General features: G+C 41.5%; 1 protein-coding gene across 1 annotated transcript; it reads left to right on the forward strand.

Annotated features, from left to right (window-relative positions):
* The first annotated feature begins 947 nt into the window (after positions 1–947).
* LOC149183451 (short-chain type dehydrogenase/reductase-like) lies at positions 948–7,039 on the forward strand. Its single transcript, XM_089418731.1, has 2 exons — positions 948–1,590; positions 6,779–7,039. The coding sequence occupies exons 1-2, from the start codon at positions 949–951 to the stop codon at positions 6,896–6,898; spliced, it is 762 nt and encodes a 253-aa protein (XP_089274857.1). The 5' UTR covers position 948; the 3' UTR covers positions 6,899–7,039.
* Positions 7,040–21,974: the final 14,935 nt, after the last annotated feature.

The raw sequence follows: 21,974 nt of genomic DNA on the forward strand, positions 1-21,974 counted from the left end.
TAACATTGCTTTATAATATTGTATTGTAAAACTTTATAATACTTTTCTCATAAATTTATCTATATACTTATTAAATAAGACAAATATATTTATTATGAAAAAAATATTTTGTAATATAAAAACAATTTTATCTAACATTTTAAATTGATATTGATAGGAGAAATTTGTCTTCACAATATAAAATAATGATTCTAATTAACTGAATGACTAATGACTAATTATTAACTAAATAACCAAATAATTGAAAGAGACAACACTCTCTGAACCGACAACAATTTGTTGTAATTATTTCATATCTTATTTTAATAATTATTATAACATTTTTATCTAAGAAAATAGTTTTTCATTTTAATATACAATGATATATTAATACATATTGATATTTCATATCAACAAAATAAATAAGTAATAAAAAAATAACATTTTTTTAATTAACATTTTCTTACTCTTCTTTACATAATTATATTATTATATTAGAATAATTTTTAAAATATCAAAATTTCCATCGGAAACAGTAACACTTTCAAGTGAGTACCTTTTTAATAATTAAAACTTGCCCTCAGAGATTATCCTGACTTCTTTTTACTTGTTTTTTAATAATTATAAATATTAAAATAATTTTTCCTCCCATCAAAACGTAACGCCTTATGTTGATTGAAAGTCAGATGGTATAGAATTATGTCTCCCCTCGACAGTTCTAGTTCTAGCAAAACATCCGATCCGATCCGATCTGATCCAATCCCATATTAAAAAAGGTTTGCTTGAATGCACCCAAATAAATAATTCTTGTGGTGTCACTGCGTGCATAATGGTTTCTTTAGATACAGAGGCAATTTATATTTATAAATATTTACAAGGGCGAAGGGTTTCTTCAGATACAGAAGCGAGCACTGATAAGCAAAAGCCGCAGCAAGAAGAAGACTTGTAGTTTTTGCGCAATAGAAAAGAATGGGATTGCCTTTAGAAGGGCGAGTTGCCATTGTGACAGGTGCGTCTGGTGGGATCGGCAAGGACATCGCCATCCATTTGGTAGAGAAGGGAGCCAAAGTGGTCGTCCATTACTCCTCTAACCAACAGACCGCAGAGGAGGTGGTCTCCACCATTAATAATAATAACTCCTCTTCTTCTGGTGATGGTGTGAAGGCGAATATCGCAAACCCTTCCCACGTCGCCCAGCTATTCGACATAGTCGAGCAGACTTTTGGGTCCGTTCACATCTTGGTGCACTGTGCAAGAGTGTTGGATGCCAAGTATCCACGGTTCGCGGAAACCTCCATGGAAGACTGGGACTGGACTTTCCAAGTGAACTGCAAGGGAGCGTTTCTTTGTAGCAGAGAAGCCGCCAACAGGATCGTCCGCGGTGGTGGTGGTCGCATCATCAACCTAAGCAGCTCCTTGGTGGGAATGTCGAGACCCGGGTACAGCACATACGCTGCCAGTAAGGCGGCAGTGGAGGTGATGACGCGAACCCTTGCGCAGGAGCTGCGGGGCACTAAGATTACAGCAAATTGTGTGGCCCCAGGCCCTGTTGCCACCGATATGTTCTTTGCTGGGAAGAGCGAGGCCCTAGTCGAAACGATTGCTAAAGCGGCCCTGTCACGCCCCTACACCTACGGTAGTCTTTCAACTGCTTATAGTGAGGTGTGGCACTACCAATCGTTTTCTTTTCACCAATACTTACGATTGTAGACTACGCCTAACATTCCATACTTTGTTTTGTTTTCGTTACCAAGTATTATTATGTGTTCCTTTATACAAGTGAAAGCCCATAACATTCACATAAACAAAATTATACAAGAGAAATGCACAAGAGTATAAAGGGAGGGGCAACTCCCTGCAATATGAGTCTGCCCAAATCAATATATTATACAATCTTTCCACTTTTACAAAGTACAGACTAAGTCCTTGGGAAACCCCAAATTTATACTTAGCCAAATTTCCAACTTCGGAAAACTCGGTTGCCCAGCTCGTCGGCACCTCCGCACGGTTGCTGCACGACTCACCAACCCTTTTTTCACCTCGTCGCACGATCGTGTTGTTTGCCCAACTTGGGCGCGCCTCGTCATAACCAAGTCGCCACACACGGGCGCCTCCACACGAGTCACACCTCTGTTCACAACCTCAACACTTCACCATTTCCTCTGTTTCGTCGTGCACGGCGCACCCTACCCGGGTTGCCTGTCCGCACGATGCTTCGTTTCGGTGTGCACAGCGTGCCCTCACCCGGCCGCCTGTCCGCACGTCCACCCGTTCACCCAACTCGTTCACCCAAATGCATTCACCCAAGTCGCCACACGACTTCACCCGGTTCGCCCGAACGACCTCACCTGGGTCGCCACACGACTTTTCCCGGGTCACCCGAACGACCTCACCTGGGTTGCCACATGACCTCGCTCGGGTTGCCCGAATGACCTCGCCCGAGTTCTGCCTGAATGACCTCCTGAACGACTTCCCTGAATGACTTTTCTGAACGACTTCCTGAACGACTGTCCGAACGATTTCCCGAACAACTGTCCGAACGAGTTTCTCGAACGACTGTCCCGAACGACTGCCTGAACGACTTTCCCGAATGACTGTCCGAATGATTTCTTGAACAACTGTCTGAACGAGTTTCCCGAACGACTGTCCGAACGACTTTCCCGAACGACTGTCCGAACGACTTTTCTGAACGAGTTTACCCCTGAGTTCCGCCCGTTGTGCGGGCTCAACCACGCACTGTAGAACTCCTTATTCGAACTCGTGTTGATCGAATGATGGTCGTTTGCCTCGAAACAACCTCCAATATATACGGGCGGGTGGTGGGTTGTGTTACCTAGCCGACCCACACCAAACACCCAAGCTGACTCGTTCATAATGTGTTATCTCACCCAAGAGGATGGTTGGCCCGCCCAACTCATGGGACTGCCCCCCTCAACTCGCCCAACACCTTATAAACTCGTTTCTTGGTTTCGTTTCATATTTTGCACACACTTCGCATGGTGGAGTTGCCCTGCCCGTCGGACGAACCGCAGGTCCTAACATCCTCCCCCACTGGAACTCATTGTCGTCCTCGACAATATCTCATCCCGGCAACCATATGTCACCAAGATCACCATACCAAGGTATACACCCCATCGGTATGTCATACATTGGAAATCATCTCAATCCATGACCATCGACGATCTCGTCGCAATCTTCACATGCTGCTCCCCATCATGGAAGGCTGGTCCTTCCATCTAAGCTACATGCTTCCTGCAACCTGTCGTGTTGACCTCATCATGTGTCGTCCTCATGTGAACTGCTACCATGATACTCCAACACAATGCTAACACATCTCTGCACACCGCTAGCCCTCATGTCTGAACTAGTTGGGTAGCTAATCCATCTGTCACGCTCAAACCATGAGAGTGCACATCCTCATGCCACCATCAGTTGTTTCTCAAAACATCCTATCACATCCTCAACTCGATCAAGAATCCATCTCCATATAAGTGTAAGCCATGCTCAGGTCCATGAAGTAGTCCTCATCTCATCTATAACATGCTGTCCATGATGTTGGTACCAATGTGCTGCATGAAATTAGCCGCATCTACCCCAACATCATCATCCATATGTAAAACATCCAACTCCTCAAAGTGAAGAGATCATCTCATCAAACCGACTCTCGATGTGCCACATCCAGGTCCATGAAGCAACCTCCATCATATCTGCAATGTTCCATCCCTCGAGTCTGCCATAGAAACAAGTATACACCTGTCTCACCTATCCATGTGCTGCTCATGATCATAGATCAATCAGCTCCCATGTGCCAAAAGTGGTTAAGTCTCGGCTCAACCCATGCCCAAGTGTTGCTACCAAGGCATCATCATCGTTGTAACTCCATCACTACAAAGTGTCTCATATTGATCCTCTACATCAAGTCACTCTTTCAAGCCATTCCCACACATGTACTTGAAAGTATGCACCCCATCCTGCATCAAAGTCTCTGACCTCAGCTCCTCAATGCATCAGATCCTCCAAGTCCACCATATATGAAGTCCCTAAAAGTCACAACCTCATGTCATCATGAGCTCCATGAGTCATCTCCAACCAACATCTAGCAAGCATACAAGTCTTTGCCCAAAGGTCTCTGTAAGATGCCTCAGCTCTTCATGTAGTAGGAATGCTCCATAGCCTTCTCACAACTCCATCCAAGTCCATGGCCTTGTTGTACATAAGTGCACAACCTCTCCATCGGCTCATAGGTAAAACATCTCCATGTCACACCAGCAAATCTACCTGCACAACATCCTTGCCTTGGCACTCCTCATTGGATGCCCATATGACACCTCTATAAGTGCTCCTACATAATGTTCCTGCATAAGACTGCCATGCTCCATGTCTCCAACCTGATGTCCATGACTAAGTTTCCCATGTAGTCCAACCAAGTAGACCCATCACAACAATCAGTCATCCTCATCCAAGTCTCCAATCTTCGAACTAGTGAACTTAGTCACCCAACCATATCATCATCATCACAAGTCCCTTCCATCATAGCTCCCCCACTAAAGGTTCCACCAAGACTTGCTCTTGGTCTTGGCCATGAGAAGTCCACCCAAGTGTCTCAAGTGTGTGCCCTCCTCAATCTGTCCATGAGTCATGCCGGGCACTTAGCCAATTCTCCATATGGCTAAAGTATGACCTAATCCTCCGCAATGATCATCATGTTCCTCCCTTGTCACAGGCCTTTGTGCCTTCTACCACAAGGTCACAAACAACCCCAACAAGTCCTACAATAATCAACAATCCTTGCTTCTCCATACAAGGTCTCATCGTAGACATCCATGGTAAGATCCTCCCTAGCATCGGCAAACTGATTTTGCTCTTCCCTGCATACGGTCCACCTACCAAATGCTCAAGTGAAACACAAGTACCAATACTTACTTCATCATGATCATGAGGCTCCTCCATGTGAGTATCCTCATCCATCCATGTCTGCAAACTGCATGATCCTGGTCCAACTTGATCAATCTCAAGTTTATCCTCCATCGTTGTCACATCTGCAACATCCGCAATCATCACAACTTCCTCTTCCTTGTCAGCACAATCTGCAACTTCATCTTGCTCCATTGTCCAACCAATTTGAAGAAGTCCGTCTTCAACATTCTTTTCCAAGACTTCAAGTTCCTTACGAATCCGGGGATTCTCTTCTTTCAATTGCTTCAACCCATATAAGGTAAGCAAGAGCTTCCCTTCGCACTCTTCCAAACCTGCCATGCCTTGTCATTCAGTTTGGTTCAAGCACGATGCTTCACCTTTGCTAAACCTGTTTCACCATTCACCTGAATCACTATGATATTCCACCTGTCACCTGCAAAACTTGAGCTTCCTGCCAAGTCTTTGGTCTTCGTAGAATCAGCTCCTTGATTTAGTTCACCAGCTCTAATACCAACTGTCACGCCCCTACACCTGCGGTAGTCTTTCAACCGCTTATAGCGAGGTGCGGCACTACTAATCGTTTTCTTTCCACCAATACTTATGATTGTAGACTACGCCTAACATTTCATACTTAGTTTTATTTTCGTTACCAAGTATTATTATGTGTTCCTTTATACAAGTGAAAGCCCATAACATTCACATAAACAACATTATACAAGAGAAATGCACAACAATATAAAGGGAGGGGCAACTCCCTACAATATGAGTCTACCCGAATCAATATATTATACAATCTTTCCACTTTTACAAAGTATAGACTAACTCCTTGGGAAACCCCAAATTTATACTTAGCCAAATTTCCAACTTCGTCAAACTCGGTTGCCCAGCTCGTCGGCGCCTCCGCACGGTCGCTGCACGACTCACCAACCCTTTGTTCACCTCGTCGCATGATCGTGTTGTTTGCCCAACTTGGGCGTGCCTCGTCATAACGAAGTCGCCACACACGGGCGCCTCTGCACGAGTCACACCTTCGTTTACAACCTCAACACTTCACCGTTTCCTCCATTTCGTCGTGCACGGCGTGCCCTACCCGGGTCGCCTATTCGCATGATGCTTCGTTTCGGCATGCACGACACGCCCTCACCCAGCCGCCCGTCCGCACATCCACCCATTCACCCAACTTGTTCACCCAAACGCGTTCACCCGAGTCGCCACACGACTTCACCCGGTTCGCCCGAACGACCTCACCCGGGTTGCCAAACGACTTCGCCTAGGTCGCATGAACGACCTCACCCGGGTTGCCACACTACCTCGCCCGGGTTGCCCGAACGACCTTGCCCGAGTTTTGCCTGAACGACTTTTCTGATCGTCTTCCCGAACGACTTTTCAAACGATTGTCCGAATGATTTCCTGAACGACTTTCTCGAACGACTGTTCGAACAATTTCTTGAACGACTGTCCGAACAAGTTTCCCGAATGACTGTCCAAACGACTTTCCCAAACGACTGTCTGAATGACTTTTTTGAACGAGTTTACACTCGAGTTTCGCCCGTCATGTGGGCTCATCCACGCACTGCAAAACTCCTTATTCAAACTCGTGTTGATCGAATGATGGTCATTTGCCTCCAAACGACCTCCAATATATACAGGCGGGTGGTGGGTTGTGTTACCTGGCCGACCCACACCAAACGCCCAAGCCGACTTGTTCATAATGTGTTATCTCGCCCAAGAGGATGGTCGGCCCACCCAACTCATGGGACTGCCCCCCTCAACTCGCCCAACACCTTATAAACTTGTTTCTTGGTCGTTTCGTTTCATATTTTGCACGCACTTCGCATGGTGGAGTCGCCCTACCCGTCGCACGGACCGCAGGTCCTAACAGGCCCCCTTGGAGCGGTTGGGGAAACCGAAGGATATGGCTCCGGTGGTTGCTTTCTTGGCGAGCGACGAAGGAGAGTGGGTTAATGCTCAGGTTGTTCGGGCCAATGGAGGCCTAATATGATTCATGATTTTTCAACCCCAAAAGGCCTGTCCAGCGTCTCCCACATCATTAGTTTACTAGGTTCTTCTATTCCAGCCAAATCTCGTCCCGCTTGGGCCAAAAATTGGACGATTTCTGTTCCCAAAATAAACTGGATTTTGTTCACTGTACTGTACCGTGTTTTCAGACCTTAATGTGCTTGTTTTTTCTAATGTCTTTGAAAAAGGCCACTTAGGGTTGTTGTGGTACTGAAATAGGCCACTTAGGGTTGTAATGAGTTTCTAGGTAGTGAGCTTTTGGATTTGACCTTGGTCTCTGTTTTGTGACTAATATGATGTTCACTGGACTTAATAGGTTGTTGTGCTTGAATAGGCAATGAAAGAACAAGGTTTGTGTTGCTGGTTGGGGTAAATTTGATTCAATAAAGTTATTAATGGCTTTTGGACTCTAAATTTATGAGAATTTCATGTTATGATAACCAATGTTTGTTATTTATTTGTTAGTTAGTTTTTATTACTAGCCATTTTGATGCTACTAAATTTTAGTGCAAGTCAACCTATGGAAACCTGTTTTGTGTAGTGTAGAGTGTTTTTAAAATCATGTTTTAATTTTTTAAGCAATTTTACCCTTGAATTTTGAATATCAGATATGTCTTGCAGAGTCTGGAGCACTTTTTAAAATTTCCCTCTTAAGGGCTGCAACAAATGTTTAGGTGGTGAGCTTTTGGTTTTGACCTTGGGATCTGTTTTGTGAGGCATGCGATGTGTACTGCACTTAATATGTTGCAGTGGTTGACAGGGTATGGGTTCCTTTATTGGTTGGTTTAGATGACGAGTGTTTTTTATGCTACTAACTTTTAGTGCAAATCTTCCTATACAGATTGACTTGTCTTGTATATATATAGGGTGTAGTGCTTGTTAAAATTATTATAAACAGAAATTTAAATAATATTTTATTCTTGAATTTAAATTTAGATATGTATCGTAGATTGTGGAGCACTTTTTAAAATGATCATAAGTAATGTTTACACTTGAATATGAATTTTGAATATTATTAAGATTGATTATCATAATAAATGGATCCATTGTTTAAAAAATAAAAATTATTATTAATAATAGAGTTGTTTTTAGTGCAATTTTTTGGACTTTCTAGTGTAGGAATCCGGCCGAAAAATTTGAGGTGAAATCTTGATTTGTGTTATTTAAACTGCTTTTTCATTGTATATATGCATTCAACATCCTAAAAGCCCCTAGGGCACTTGGATTGTGAAGGGGTTACCCATCAAACTTATGATTTCAATAAATTTCTGCCGGATTTTAGAGAAATTAGACTGGAAAAACCCACCGGAAAATCTTCTAAAAAGTCTCACTAAAGACAACTTGTTAATAATTAGGATTCTTGATCTACTCTATGGACAATCAAAATGTCCTTCCATATATATTGTTATCTCAGGATACATAACATTTAATGCAACGGTGCTAATGCTTACCTTTGTATGTTCCAATGCAAGGGGTCAAAGGCTTGTAAGGAATGCATTGCAGTACAAAGCAAGTAACCACTGGTTGCAATGATATAACGTTAATGACTATTCTGAGATTAGTAATAATTATGGTTGTAGAAGCAAAAGTAAGATCATAAACAATCACAATTTTGATAAACAATTACAATTTTGACTAGTTGAGGAAAATGTGTAATATTTCCAAATAGAGATACTAGAAAAATAACAATATTTTTAAAACGAGAGCACAACAAAATCTAAAATTTTATTTGCCTATAAAAATCAGGAATTACAACCATGCAAATTACTTGTTGAAATGAACACAAATTTGAAACTGTCTTTTGAATTTTATCTCTAATTCATCCCAGAAAAGATAAAGTGCTAAGGTCTCACAAACTGAAGCTCTTCCACTGAAACACACCCTTCTCACTAGGGGGAGCCCCTATGTCTCTCTGAAACCAGGGATACTCAAGGTTGTCAAACCTTAAGCCCAAAGCTACAATGACGTGGAATAGAAACTCACGATGTATATCTTACTTAGCTATCAAAGTGATCAGTGCAGCAGATCTACTGGTTTATTATTATTAACTAGTAGAAAATTTTGAATACATCTCTGAATACCTCAAGGGTTATTCAGTTACAAAGAGAGAAATAATGGCATAAATATTTGTGAGATTACCTCACACAATCACTGAGAAAAATCCCAGCTGATCTGGTCATTGGATGAGGTGCCTCTGGCAGGCCCTGTGCTGCCTTTGTGCAGTCCTCACATAGTCCCTGTGTCAGCCCCTCTAGGCACTGCGTCACCCAGCCAACTGATCGATTTTCTGCCCAGAGTCACTGCTCTTAGCCTCCCGGTATCACACCCCAACTCCCGACTTCTGAAATTGACTTTGCTGCAAAATTTTGGACTCTCTCTCACCCTCTGTGCTGCCTTTGCGTGGCCCTGCATCAGCCTCTGCGTGAGAGTTGTTGGATCACTCTCTGCCTCTCTCTGCTGACGATTCTCCGGTTGATAAAATCTCTCTCTCTCCGAATGCTATCTCTGCCCCTCAACTGCAAGAAATCTACTCGATCAAAATTTCCTCTTGAGAACTTCTCACTTCAGAAATTTGATCTCTTGATCTCTCGCCGTGTTTTCCAAATGACCCTCAAGATTCCTTAGATAATATTCTCGTTGAAATTCAACGACCAAATTAAAAGCTAATCAATGGCTAAGATCATTTTATCTTGATCCTCGTCTTCTTCTAGAAGTTACGCTCACAATTAGATTAATACTCATTAATATTTTTAATTTCCTAAGTTTAGACTTAGGGTCCCATTAAAAAATATTAATTATTTTAATAAAATTGTTTCTGGGTGGAATTTACCAAAACCCTTTCTAGGTTCTTTGGAATACATGTGCCCAAGCCTCCCTGCAAAGTTTGAGGCCTAGAGCACATCCAATGCTACCCCAAATCAACACTACCTCTTAGCGAGGAATGTGCTCTAGTAATGCCTCCAGCTAAAGCATCACCCTGACTTCATATCATCGTCCTCTATGTTGCTGATGTCTGACATGCTGTCCACCAACTACTACATTGCTACTGCAACTGTACTGTTGCTGACACTGCCACTGTCAACACTGCATCCGTACTACAACTCCCTCTCAAGTGTTGCATCTGTGTTGTTGATAGCACTGCCACTACACTGCAAACTATTGTTGCTACTCCATCAGTAACAGAAAAACATCTCAAATTACTAAACTAAACATGTTCAGTATGATACCACGTGAATGTTGAAGCTATTATGCTCCTATACCAATAGGTGTCATATTTCATGATTGACTGGTAAAGTCCCAAATATGTTCATCCTTTCACTGCTACAAAGGTTCCATATTTTGAAAAGATCAAAAAACTTAGAAAATGTAAAGAGGGTATGCCCTAAAAGAAAAATCAAAGGGTAAAAAGAATGAAATGGTCAAGAGAAAAAGGAAAGAAATGAACCCCAAAGAAAAGACTAGGAAAGTGTGCTAGTCCAAAATGCCACTACTATTCTATTTTTGCAAACATTGTGTGCAATTAGTTGACTCTTGCCACAGTTGATGGATGGCCAAACAGCTTAATCTTGGCCAGTTCATGTTTAAATTTCTTGTTTTAGAGATAGAGAATAAAATATGTCCAAACAGTTCAATCTTGGCAGATAAGTAGATAGGTAGAGAAGCAAAGGAGCTCAAGAGTTAAATCTGAGCCCTTGGAAGAAATAAGGGCAGACTTAGATAGAATTCCAATGAAAAGAAAAAGAAAATTTGTAAGGGTTTGCTAGTCCAAGTGCACCCATGTAAAAGGAAGAAAAAATGTTAGGTACTGTAGGCTGGGTAGGTAGTTTTGATGTTGCAGAAGCATGCTTATGATTAACTTTTGTTTCTCAAGAGGTTCATCTCATTTGATATCATAAGTACAATGGCAATTATTTGGCTACAAAACAAGTGATGCATGTCTAACTTCCCCTCACACTTCTCCCAAAAAACACTTACTAACCTCCCCCCAAGGATATTGAGATCTGCTCAATACTCCTAAATTACCCCATTTCATGAAAAAACCTGAGGAAAATAACATTCTTGCTTTATGCACTAAACCACATTTCTTGTGTAAAATCATCTTGTTCCCTCAGCCTAAGTTATCAAACTTTTTAACTTGGCACTTACCCTTCATAAACCCATATTAACCTGCTAACAGTATTATATAAATTCCTATATTCTTTCCCCCCTGCCCGTATTATGTAAACATATGAAAAACCCCAAAAAATTTAATATCTCGCCCCTGGTTAATCTATAACCATAACACTATATCAAAGGGGATTCAAGGTTTATCCAGAACCTGTGAATAACCCTATCAGCGACCTCGGGATTGATTAACCACCCGGGTTAATCAATAACCTTACTAAACCCTCCCCGCACGCAAATATTCCAAGTTTAATTAATATTTGGTTAATTAACACTTTAAGCGCCCCGACAACCAATCAACATGCCCCCGATATATTTTAATCAAATGTTTATTATAACAGGGTCCCGTGTTGTAGCCCTCTGCCACCTCAGGCCTGCGCCAGCCGTTGGATCTGGGCCCGCGCATCCGACAACCCACGATTATATTGCGAGGCCCTCCGTGCCCGATATTTACCGCCCGGGGAGCCGGTGGTATTCTCGCCGTACCAGGGACACGCAACACCCTCCCGGCATGCTCGCGGCCCTCCCCACCAAAACCGCTTCGGCCCATAAGCGGTGCAGGTCCAAACCACTTACCGCCCCCACTAATCCCCCCCCACTGACGTCACGACCACGTCATCCTTCTGTACCCTCTGCTACACAAAAAACTATCCCATCATGCTGACGTCATCCGACCAAAAGCGCCAAAAGGCCGCGAAGCCGATTTTTTGTCAAAAAACCCGTAAAAAACATCATTTTCGTTCATTTTCATTCGTCTGTTTCCCAAGACTGTTGCATGCAAAATCACATCCAACAGCTGCGCAAGCTCCAGTCTGCCACCCCGACCAGCAAACTCCAGCATTCTGCGCTTCAACTCGTCAGTCAACCTGCAAATTACACTCGTGCGCTTCCAAAACACAGGTATTTACCCCGTTCCACCTCCCGAACCTGTGTTTTTGGTTTTCCTCTGCAAAATTGTACCTGTAAGAGCCAAATTCAAGCCAAAACAGTCCATAATTGCTATACCAAGGCACCCATAACTGCTCTGTAGCCTTTTTTCCACAGAAATTCAACCTCTGAGTTAAAAACACAGACAATTGAACAATGGAAGCCCCTGTGGCCCTCAATGTCGCGCCTCTCAATGCACCTCATACAGACCAACATCATTTACCCTTGGCCGACAGAGATTTCCAAATAAGAGACCCAATTGGCTGCCAAAATCATCTTCATACTTTTTGCCTAATCAGAAACAGTCATTTGAATAATTCTGATATCTATGGAATATGGGAGTCCAATCTCCCCAGGTACTACCTTCCCTCAGTCAATGTGTTCCCAGATATTGTTTGCCACTGCTGTGCTAATTATGACCCTATTAGTAAAGCAATTAGCTCTCCATCACAAGCTGTCCTTTTCTACATAACTGTTGAGTCTATCAATGAAATGCTACAATTCCATCCAGTTTAGCCTCTTGCTCCTCTTTCCATGGGATATTTGCTGGAGCAAGGCTCTCAACTGTCCAGTGCAGAAATAGCCCGGATTGCTAAGTTATTCATGAAACCAGAATGCCAGCCCCAAGGCCCACCTCCTTATTTATACGTCTCCTTCAATGAGACTAGCAAGATTCTTCTTGACATGATATCAGTGATCTTGGGATTCAGGTCCAGTGAATTTGTGGATGAGATGGTCCTGGTTCTGCTATCCACCTTTACTCCAGGACAGCCCCCTGCTATTAAGTATGACTATGCCTCTTTCATTGCTGACAAAATCCATGGTCAATTTATGAATTTGGAAAGAGAAGGAGTGTTTAAATACACAAGTTTCATATACCATCTGTTGTTGTATTATCACCCAGAAATTTTTATATTTCCCATCAGAAAATTGGATTCCAAAGGAGAGAGGAGGTATGTGATCTTTTGGACCTCAGTCTTTCATAGAATTATTGAATCCCCTTATACCTACTGTGAATTCATTGACCTGTTTATACATCCAGCCTCCACTCTATTGATAGGAGCTCCTCCTCCTAGGCTATCTGGTGACATAAGGAAGATTTTACAGCTCTCCAAGAACTACAGGATAGGTGACTGGTACTTCTACCAGGATCACACTAAAATCAGGATATATGGCTGTGAGCTGTGCCCTTATAAGCTGCCCAAATATGTGCCTATGAGACTGTTTGCTCTGGAATATTTCAGGCAACTTATTAATGCAGATTTGACTCACTTTTGCAATGTGAAGAAAAAAGCTCAGCTGAGGATAAGAAACCAATTAGGCCCCTTTATCATTAACAAAAGGGAAGCATGGGAAGATGCTGATAAAATATTAGGGGAAGTCCTTAAATTGAAGAAAAGCTTCTGGTGGGTACCATATGACCCAAATGGCTTTATAAGTGAAAGAAAAGTAAAAAACCGGTTGTCAGCTTACACACATCATAGGATCCCTAAAGTAGAACAATATGCCAATCAGGATGAATGGATAGAGGGTACATTAGTAGAAGAACTTACTCGGCAACAAAAAATGGAACAAGCTATGAAAGATTTAGAAAAGACCCTTGACCTGGACTCTTTTGGACAGGTATCTTTCAAGCTGCCTCAGCAAGCCGAAGTGGGTACATCTTCTGCTGGGACTTCACAGCAACCTATACAAGAGGCCAGCACACCAGTTTCAAGTTCTTCAAAGGGCAAGGAAGTGGCAAGCACAGAGCAGCAAGAAATGACTGATCAGCAGGAGCAAATTCCTCTAGTGTAGACCAAAGCAGTAGAGATACCAGCATTACAGACTCCTCTAAATGAGGAAAAAGGCAAGAAGAGAGATAAATAAGAGACCACACCCATCAGTGGACTTGCAGAACAGCTAGGTGCCAAGAGGCAAAGACTGAATCCTCTATCTGAAGAGGAAATCATTGAAGATACATTAGAAAGCCTAAGAGGTGAGAGGGCAACCAACCCACAAACATTCCCAGTGATAGATACATCAACCAGCTCACACAGGCAGGAGCTGGAAAGGCAACATAGTGTGGAAGTTTCATCCAGAAGGCCACCAAGCAAGCAGACCTTTGATGTCAAAAGAACGTTCACAGAGATAAAGGCTAGAAATGATCCATTGAGGCTGCAAATTTATGACCAATATCTCAAGATGGCCCCCACAAAACAGCAAAGATTGATGTCTGCATATGACATTAAAGAAGGGAAAATGATCATGAGCTATTTCAAGCCCAAAGTGCAGCAACCGCAGTCAGCAGTTGATTATATCAGGACAAATTTGGAGGTGTTGGCCAAAGACATTCATCCAATAGACCAGATTGAACTGCAGAAGCAAACTGGAGAGATGGTGTTTTCTACACTAGCTGACAAAGCAATGTTGGCTCATAAATTGCAAAACTCATTGGAAAACACCTCTGCTCAGCTAGCTCTTGAGAAAGCTTCTTCCCTAGCAAAGGACAACAGGATAAAATCTTTGGAGGATATTATCATTGAGCTGGGACATGATCCCAAAGATGCCAAGGGCATAAAAGCACTAATGAGGAAGAAGGAAGAGGACATTGCTGCCCTTAGAAAATAGCTCAAAATGCCTCCTTCTATGCATCCACAGACAGCAGATGTTGTACAGCAAAATTCCGAGGAGGACATGATGGACTTGCTCATGACGTTGAACGAGATATTGAGTGAGACGGAGCAGGCATTGGAGAAAGAATTACAAGAAAAGCAGGGAGAGTCGGCCTCCCAGCCACCTGAAGTAACTCCAACAGTCACAGCTGCCCCTCCCATAGTTATAACAACAGTGCCTTCCACTGTCCCAGCATCAACTACAGAAATCACCACAGGTACCTCAGCAACAGCAACAGCACCAGGCAACAGTACAGCTATGACCACAGAGCAGTTAATCAAAGCCATGGAGGAGTTGAAACTCCAAGTATTTGAATTGAAGCAAGTCAAAGAAAAACTAGCAAAGATTGAGCAAAGCTATGATAAATCCAAAATGACTGTGGCAGAAAAAACAAGGGAGGTCAAAGCATTGGAGAACAAGGTAAGAGCCTTAGAAAAAGATCTCTCTCTGCATAAGCCTCTGGCAAAAATCAGAGGAATTTTGTGGACCAATATCATTTAATCACTTAGTGGTGTATGGAGGTCTATTCAGACCATTAATGAACATATTGATTTGATAAAAATAGCCCAAGTGGAAGTTCACAAAACAAGAGTCTTATTGGGGCAAATGCCTGAGCAAGCTAACAGGCTAATCCATTTTTTGAATACCAAGACCAGTGAAGAACTGGAAGCACTTGACATTAGAGACAGAACAGGTACCATTTTGGATATCAAGAGAGTTCTAACCATGAGAACTCTAATGCAAAACTTGGACAGAAGATGCCAGGACATGCAGGTAGAAATTGATTCTTTCACAGACAAATTTACAGTCCTGAATCAAAAGGGTTTGCCAAGTCCTGTGGGAGATAATGATCATTTGATGAAGCACAAGGACTATGTACACAAATTAAATACATTTTCTGTCAGTCAAGCTAGTGCATCTTCAAGTACTTCAGCAGAAAAGGCACTCCCATCTGGCCAGTCCCTTTATGACAGCCTGGAAAATCTTTTTTACATAGAGCATGAAGTAAAGCATCTGTTCACCACCCCACCTAATTTTTTCAGGTACACAGAGACTGATGAGACTTTAATGAACCTGCAGAGACATCAAATACTAGGGCCAGAGTGGTGGCAAAGCATGCTCGAGATCCTGTAGACTTATCATGGGTTAAATCAAAATTGTGCACCATCTGTTGTAAATGCACAGAACAGAAATGAACCACGGCCCTGCAAATTAAAGCGTATCACATCAGCATGAAAGGAAGTCCGGCCATAGCAGAAAATCAACGCAGAGGATTAGTGGAAGACAGCTGGGAGACCGACTACAACATCTACCTCCAATACTTCTCATAAATTCGGATCAACCAGCGCAGCACGAATTTATTGCACCATTTATTGTCTCCCTATTTTCGAGACTGTCTGTCTCTATCTATGTAAGAGAAACATTAATTGTCAGCAGATATTTATTTCTATCAGATATTTTGCATAATATCTTGGAATTTTTGTATAAATCCCCCCTCAGACGAAGTATTTGGGGTTGGTTGGCGGTGAAAGTTCATAGATCTGACTGTAATACTGAACGATTTTTGGAATAAAAGGCTGTTGGAACCATTTTGTCTTGCTCACTGGATGAAAATTTGATGCTAAGGACCATGTCACAGAATTCTTGAATCATTTCATGGATCAATAAGTCTCTTCTAACTGGTGTTTTACAATTTTTGTGTTGACTATATCATCTATGTTTCATGATCTAAGTAATAGAGAAAAAGAATAACCCAGAATTTGCTTGTTTGCACTCTGTGTTCAATCTCTGTTATTATTAATGTTTTCTTCAAGAATTAGCATAAACAGTGAATTCTTAATTGCTCCTGTTTCCCCTGGTTCTTTCATCTTGAATATTAGCTAAGGAATTCTTAATTGCTCCTTGGCAATAATCATCCATTTTCCCTCTGTCAACATGATGAAGGATTCTTAATTGCCCTTCACCCATTGACTCCATTCCATTTGATTCTAGCTTATAAATTGTTCCATATTTGAGTACCTCGCTCTGTGATAAATTCTCTGATAAGAAACCTAACCAGGAAGCCATCCTTCTTTGACTCCATCATGCCTAATGGACTGAAATGCTTCAGCTTTACCTCACTATTCTATTGAGTCCCCATCCTTCCAACAAAAACTCAAAACAAACCTTTGCACTTCATAACTAGCCTAATACACTTCAAAACAAAGCTAAATTATAAAGAGAGAGCCCTCTCTAGATGCAGATTGGCTAGAATATGTGTTTAAAAGATTGGTCTATGGTTACCTCAGCCGTATTCCCTTTCTTACAACTTTTGGGAACAACCTGAGTGATAACAGAAGCCTGACCGTTGCTAGTCTCTGCGTTGACCCTCTAAATCTACTTCGCTGTTGTAGACCTCTGCTTTGTGCCATCTACACTGCTGCCAACTCTTCTTTGTATTATTCAGTATCTGGCGCTCCTACCCACTGCAACTATATCTCCGACAATCCTCGATACCATCTGACACTAGCCCATCCTACTACCTTTGATTTGGGCTCCCGTAGCAAGGAATTGATCTAAGAGGTGGGCTCCTCAAGGATCCTGGTCATGTTTAGCTCTTTCGAACTACAACTCCAAATTAGCCCACCTCCTTCCTAGAGGTATCTCAACTGTCATGGCGAACTCGTCCTCTTTGATCTTCATGGGCGCAGCCTTCAGATCGTGTTTCTCATTCTTGTCCTTCTTCCTGAGAAGACATCGAGTTGTGTAGTGTTTCTCATTCTTGTCCTTCTTCCTGTTGTCCCTTCGATGCAAGGGCTGCATTCTCCTCCTCCTCCTTGGGCTTCAACCCACTGCTGCTGCTTCTGTCAAGTTTAATCTTGACTAAGTCTCTCCTCAGTTCGTCTTGTTTTAGAGTCGCCCACATCTCATCCCAATTTGGCAAAGCTTCTCTACCCAAGATACTCTGGACAAAGACTTGCCACTCATCTAAGACAGAATCGAGGGCCAGTCTAACCAACTATGATTCTTGAGTTGTATTCCCCATAGTAGACAATTTATCACGGGTCTCCTGAAGCTTCGTGAGGAATGGATCCACACACTCCCCTTTCTGTGTCCGAGCAGATCTTAGTTTCTACTCAAGGTACATCTTTCGCTGCTCGGAAGATCCCTGATATAACGTAGACAAAGCATCACACATTTCCTTAGTATTCCCTCTGCTATCGATGTGACAGACCACATGATCCTTCATTGCATCGAGGATCATTCCTTATTCCGTCGCCATCTCAGCCTTGAATTTCTTCAACGGATCTGCATCTACAGGGACGACTACCACACTGTTGACGTATGTCTTGAGGGCATGCTCATCTAGAAGGAATGACATTCTTGCCTTCCATATGACGTAGTTGGATGCCCCATCCAATTTGTCCTGATCCCTTAAGTCATTGGTTTCCATTTCTGCCACAAATGTCGAAAATCTCCTATTTCATCTGTGTTGTTGTTGTTCTATCTTACACACTCCCTGTTGGAGCTAGTAAAATTGCTACCGCTTTCTATTGCTCAACTCTACAAAATTTGAATTCCTTGGCTTGGAATTCTCTGAGGAAGAAATTCCCTCAACCGTGCTCCTCCTCTTTCTTCTGACGATTTTTTTCCCAACAAACTGCTTGCAGAAAACTCCGCGTCCCACCATCTTCTCCCCACGCTGAGGCTTCAACGCTGATCCCTCTGCCACGACAAAAACTCGATATGGAAGCCCTTCTCTCTATCGACTCACTCAGAGAGAGACTACCTCGAAATTTCAGCCCTCCGGCTAAGAACTACGCAAACCCTCTGGGGTTTCGAACTGTTGCCTCTTGCAATTTTTCAATCTCCCTCTTTTGCTTAGCGTTGGGTTCTCTGGCACTGCTCTTCTTGTTCCACCTGTAGGTCTGATACCATGTGAAAATTCCTAAACCAGAATCCCTACAATAGTAATTGATGATATTTCTCCTACTTGTTAGATTTACATGAACAAGTTATTTGCAGCCTCCTATGACAAATATTGAAATACATACCCTGCATCCTTCACTTAATTAATTTATGTGTGGAAACAAGAGACTGAGCAAGAAAAAAAATACAACACAATAACACCGTTATTTTTGGACAAATGACCTCGGAAAAACCCAATGCGGGAAAACCGGTGCAATAGATCTAAGGGTTTATTATTATTAAGCAGTATCAAAATTTTGAATACATCTTGAAATACCTGAAGGGTTATTTAGTTATATAGAGAGAAATACTAGTAGAAATATTTGTGAGATTACCTCACACAATCACTGAGAAAAATCTCGATTGATTCAGTCACTAGATGAGGTGCCTTTGGCAGGGCCTGCGCAATCCTCACATAGTCCTTGCATCAGCCCCTTTAGGCACTGCGTCACCCAGCCAACTGATCAATTTTCTGCTTGGAGTCATTTCTCTCAGCCTCCCGGTCTCACACCCCGGCTCCTGACTTCTGAAACTGACTCTACTGCAAAATTTCAGACTCTCTCTCACCCTCTACACTGCCTCTACGTGGCCTTGCATCAGCCTCTGCATGAAAGCCGCTGGATCACTCTCTGCCTCTCTCTGCTGATGATTATCTGGATGAGAAAATCTCTCTCTCTCTCTCTCCATATGTTATCTCTACCCCTCAACTACAAGAAATCTACTCGATCGGAATTTCCTCTCGAGAACTTCTCACTTCATAAATTCGATTTCTTGATCTTTTGGTGTCTTTTCCAAATGATCCTCAAGCTTCCTTAAATAATATTCTCGTTGACATTCAATGACCCAGATTAAAAGCTAATAAATGGCTAAAATCATTTTATCTTGATCCTCGTCTTCTTCTAGAAGTTACACCCACAATTAGATTAATACCCATTAATATTTTTAATTTTCTAAGTTTAGACTTAGGATCTCATTAAACAAATCAATTATTTTAATAAAATTGTTTCTGGGTGGAATTTCCCAAAACGTTTTTTGAGTTCTTTGGAATACATGTGCCCAAGCCTCCCTACAAAATTCGAGCCCTAGAGCACATTCGATGCTAACCCAAATCAACAATCCTCATGTGGTAAATATTTCTCTAACCCCTTGTCTTTCCTCATTGATTAGGAGAGATCTATTTTTTCCTTCATGTCTCCAAGTTGCACAATTGGCTATACCACCAGTTCTTGGTTGGGTTATTTAGATCCTTGGATTCCTCTCATAGCCTTCAATTTTTTCCTTGGATCCATCCTCATCTTCCCCTGTCCCCCCTCACCTCCACCCTTGTCACATCTTCTCCTCATTGTTGACCAGGAACCAAACATAGTGTCATCATGGCAACAATGGTCATGGGTCATAAGGTGGCTCATGTGCACAATACAAAGTTGAATCCTAAACTCATTTACTTCATCATCACATTTCTCAAGATATATAATAGGAGCTTAGGGAAGTTGAAGTGGATGTGATTTAGGAGCGTGATTGTCACCCAGTTTTAGATGTCTTTGTTGAAGTGGCAACTTGGGTTCCAAACACTAGGAATACTGAGGATCACCAAAATCAATATTTACATATAATCATTTTGTATTAGAAAATTAAAGGCCTGCTAGGAAGTGTTCTCCTATAATGAAATGATGCAAATGATGAAGTATTGTTGATCCTAGATGATATGTAGCTACAATAAAGGCTCTGGAAAATATATTTGAATGCATCAAGGTAGGCTTAGAACTAAGTTCTAGTCCAGGAATCAACAAGAAGGATGCAACCACTCCCCTTGAGGTGGATACTTCTATCTCTTCCTAGTTGAGGAGTTCAACATGTCACTTGAATGAATCGACCCTTGGTGGCGAGTATAACTACCCAGGCTAGACCCAATTGACAAATCCCTACTTCAAGTTATCCAAATAACACCTCTTCTTTCCCTTGCGAAAGGCACTACAATGCAAGGAGCTAGTGATGGTGTTAACTGTTGCATCATCGTTGTATGAGTATCTATATCATACCCCTTAGAGGGTGTGGTAGACTCTTGGGGGCAAAAGTTATTATGTTTGAAACTATTTTTTAGTGAAACCAAATCATGTTTCAATATTATATTCTTCTAGCAAGAGGGTGTATTATTCTTTCACATATTATGTCGATGAACCTTTGCCTTTTAGGAAGAAGTTATTGCATGGACATGTTTGAGACGAAGTATACAATGGAAAACAATGTGTTTAAGTACAATTCTTGTTTTCGAACATAATTTTATCAAGAAACCCTTTGCTTAATTCACAATAAATGGAAAATTCGACAAAGGTTATAGATAATTAATCCAAAGTATTACCATTGTCAAAAGAGACCTACAACCCCAATAATCAAGAGAGATAATATTGTGATTTTATGGGAGATTCTAGGAGATTTTGTTAATCATATTAGAGAAGATTTGAGGTCTAAAATGAGCATCCTAATGGAAAGAAAGAAAACTACCTTCTTGTTTTTTTTGTTTTTTTGTTTTTTGTTTTTTGTTTTTTGTTTTTTTTGTTTTTTTGTTTTTTTTGTTTTTTTTTTTTTTAATTATATGTTATTATTGTATTTTGATTTATCTCTTATTAGATTTATTCATATTTTAAGTGTAGGAACTCATTGGATGTTGAATTAAATTTCACATCTAACAAGTACACATCACGCATTCTTTTGATAGACCCATTCTGAGGTAAACTATAAATGCCTTTAAAGGCCCATGTTTTTCATGTATTTCCAATTTATCTCATGATTGGTTTATCAAAAATATGTAGTGGGTAATTGTTGGATGCAAAATTTAATTCACATCCAACACGTGAAATTTGAGTAAACCTAAAAGGAGATAAGTTGAAAATACAATAAAAAGTAATTTTCTTTCTTTCTCTCCAAAACTATTACTATTATTGTTAACGTCATCATCTTGAATATTATTAGTTTTTTAAAGTTGATATTGATAGCAATTTTTATTTTGTCTCATTTTTTAACTCAAAGTTTCTCTAATGGTCAATTATTTTCCAACATCTAATGGGGAATTAGATCCCTTTCCTTCTTCACATTATCCCAATTATGCCTCCTTTTCCACTTTGAAAAGAAGCAATGAGGCAAGGAGAGTAGTAGTGGAGAGGTTGGCTCTTGGGTAATCATTGTATGGGTTTCTATATCACACCCCTAAGAGGGTGTTGTGGAGTCATTCACAAAATCCGCTGTTGTTGAAACTTTTTGTGGTGCTATCCAATTGTGTTTCAATATTGGGTTCTTCCACCAAGAGGGTTAATTATTCTTTCACTTTTTATCCTAAGAAACATTTGGCTTTGGGAAAGACTCCACCA

Source organism: Pinus tabuliformis, chromosome 3_2 (genome assembly GCF_031772625.1).
Source record: "Pinus tabuliformis cultivar Carrire ecotype Pingquan chromosome 3_2, CPIR1, whole genome shotgun sequence".
Lineage (NCBI taxonomy): Eukaryota > Viridiplantae > Streptophyta > Pinopsida > Pinales > Pinaceae > Pinus > Pinus tabuliformis.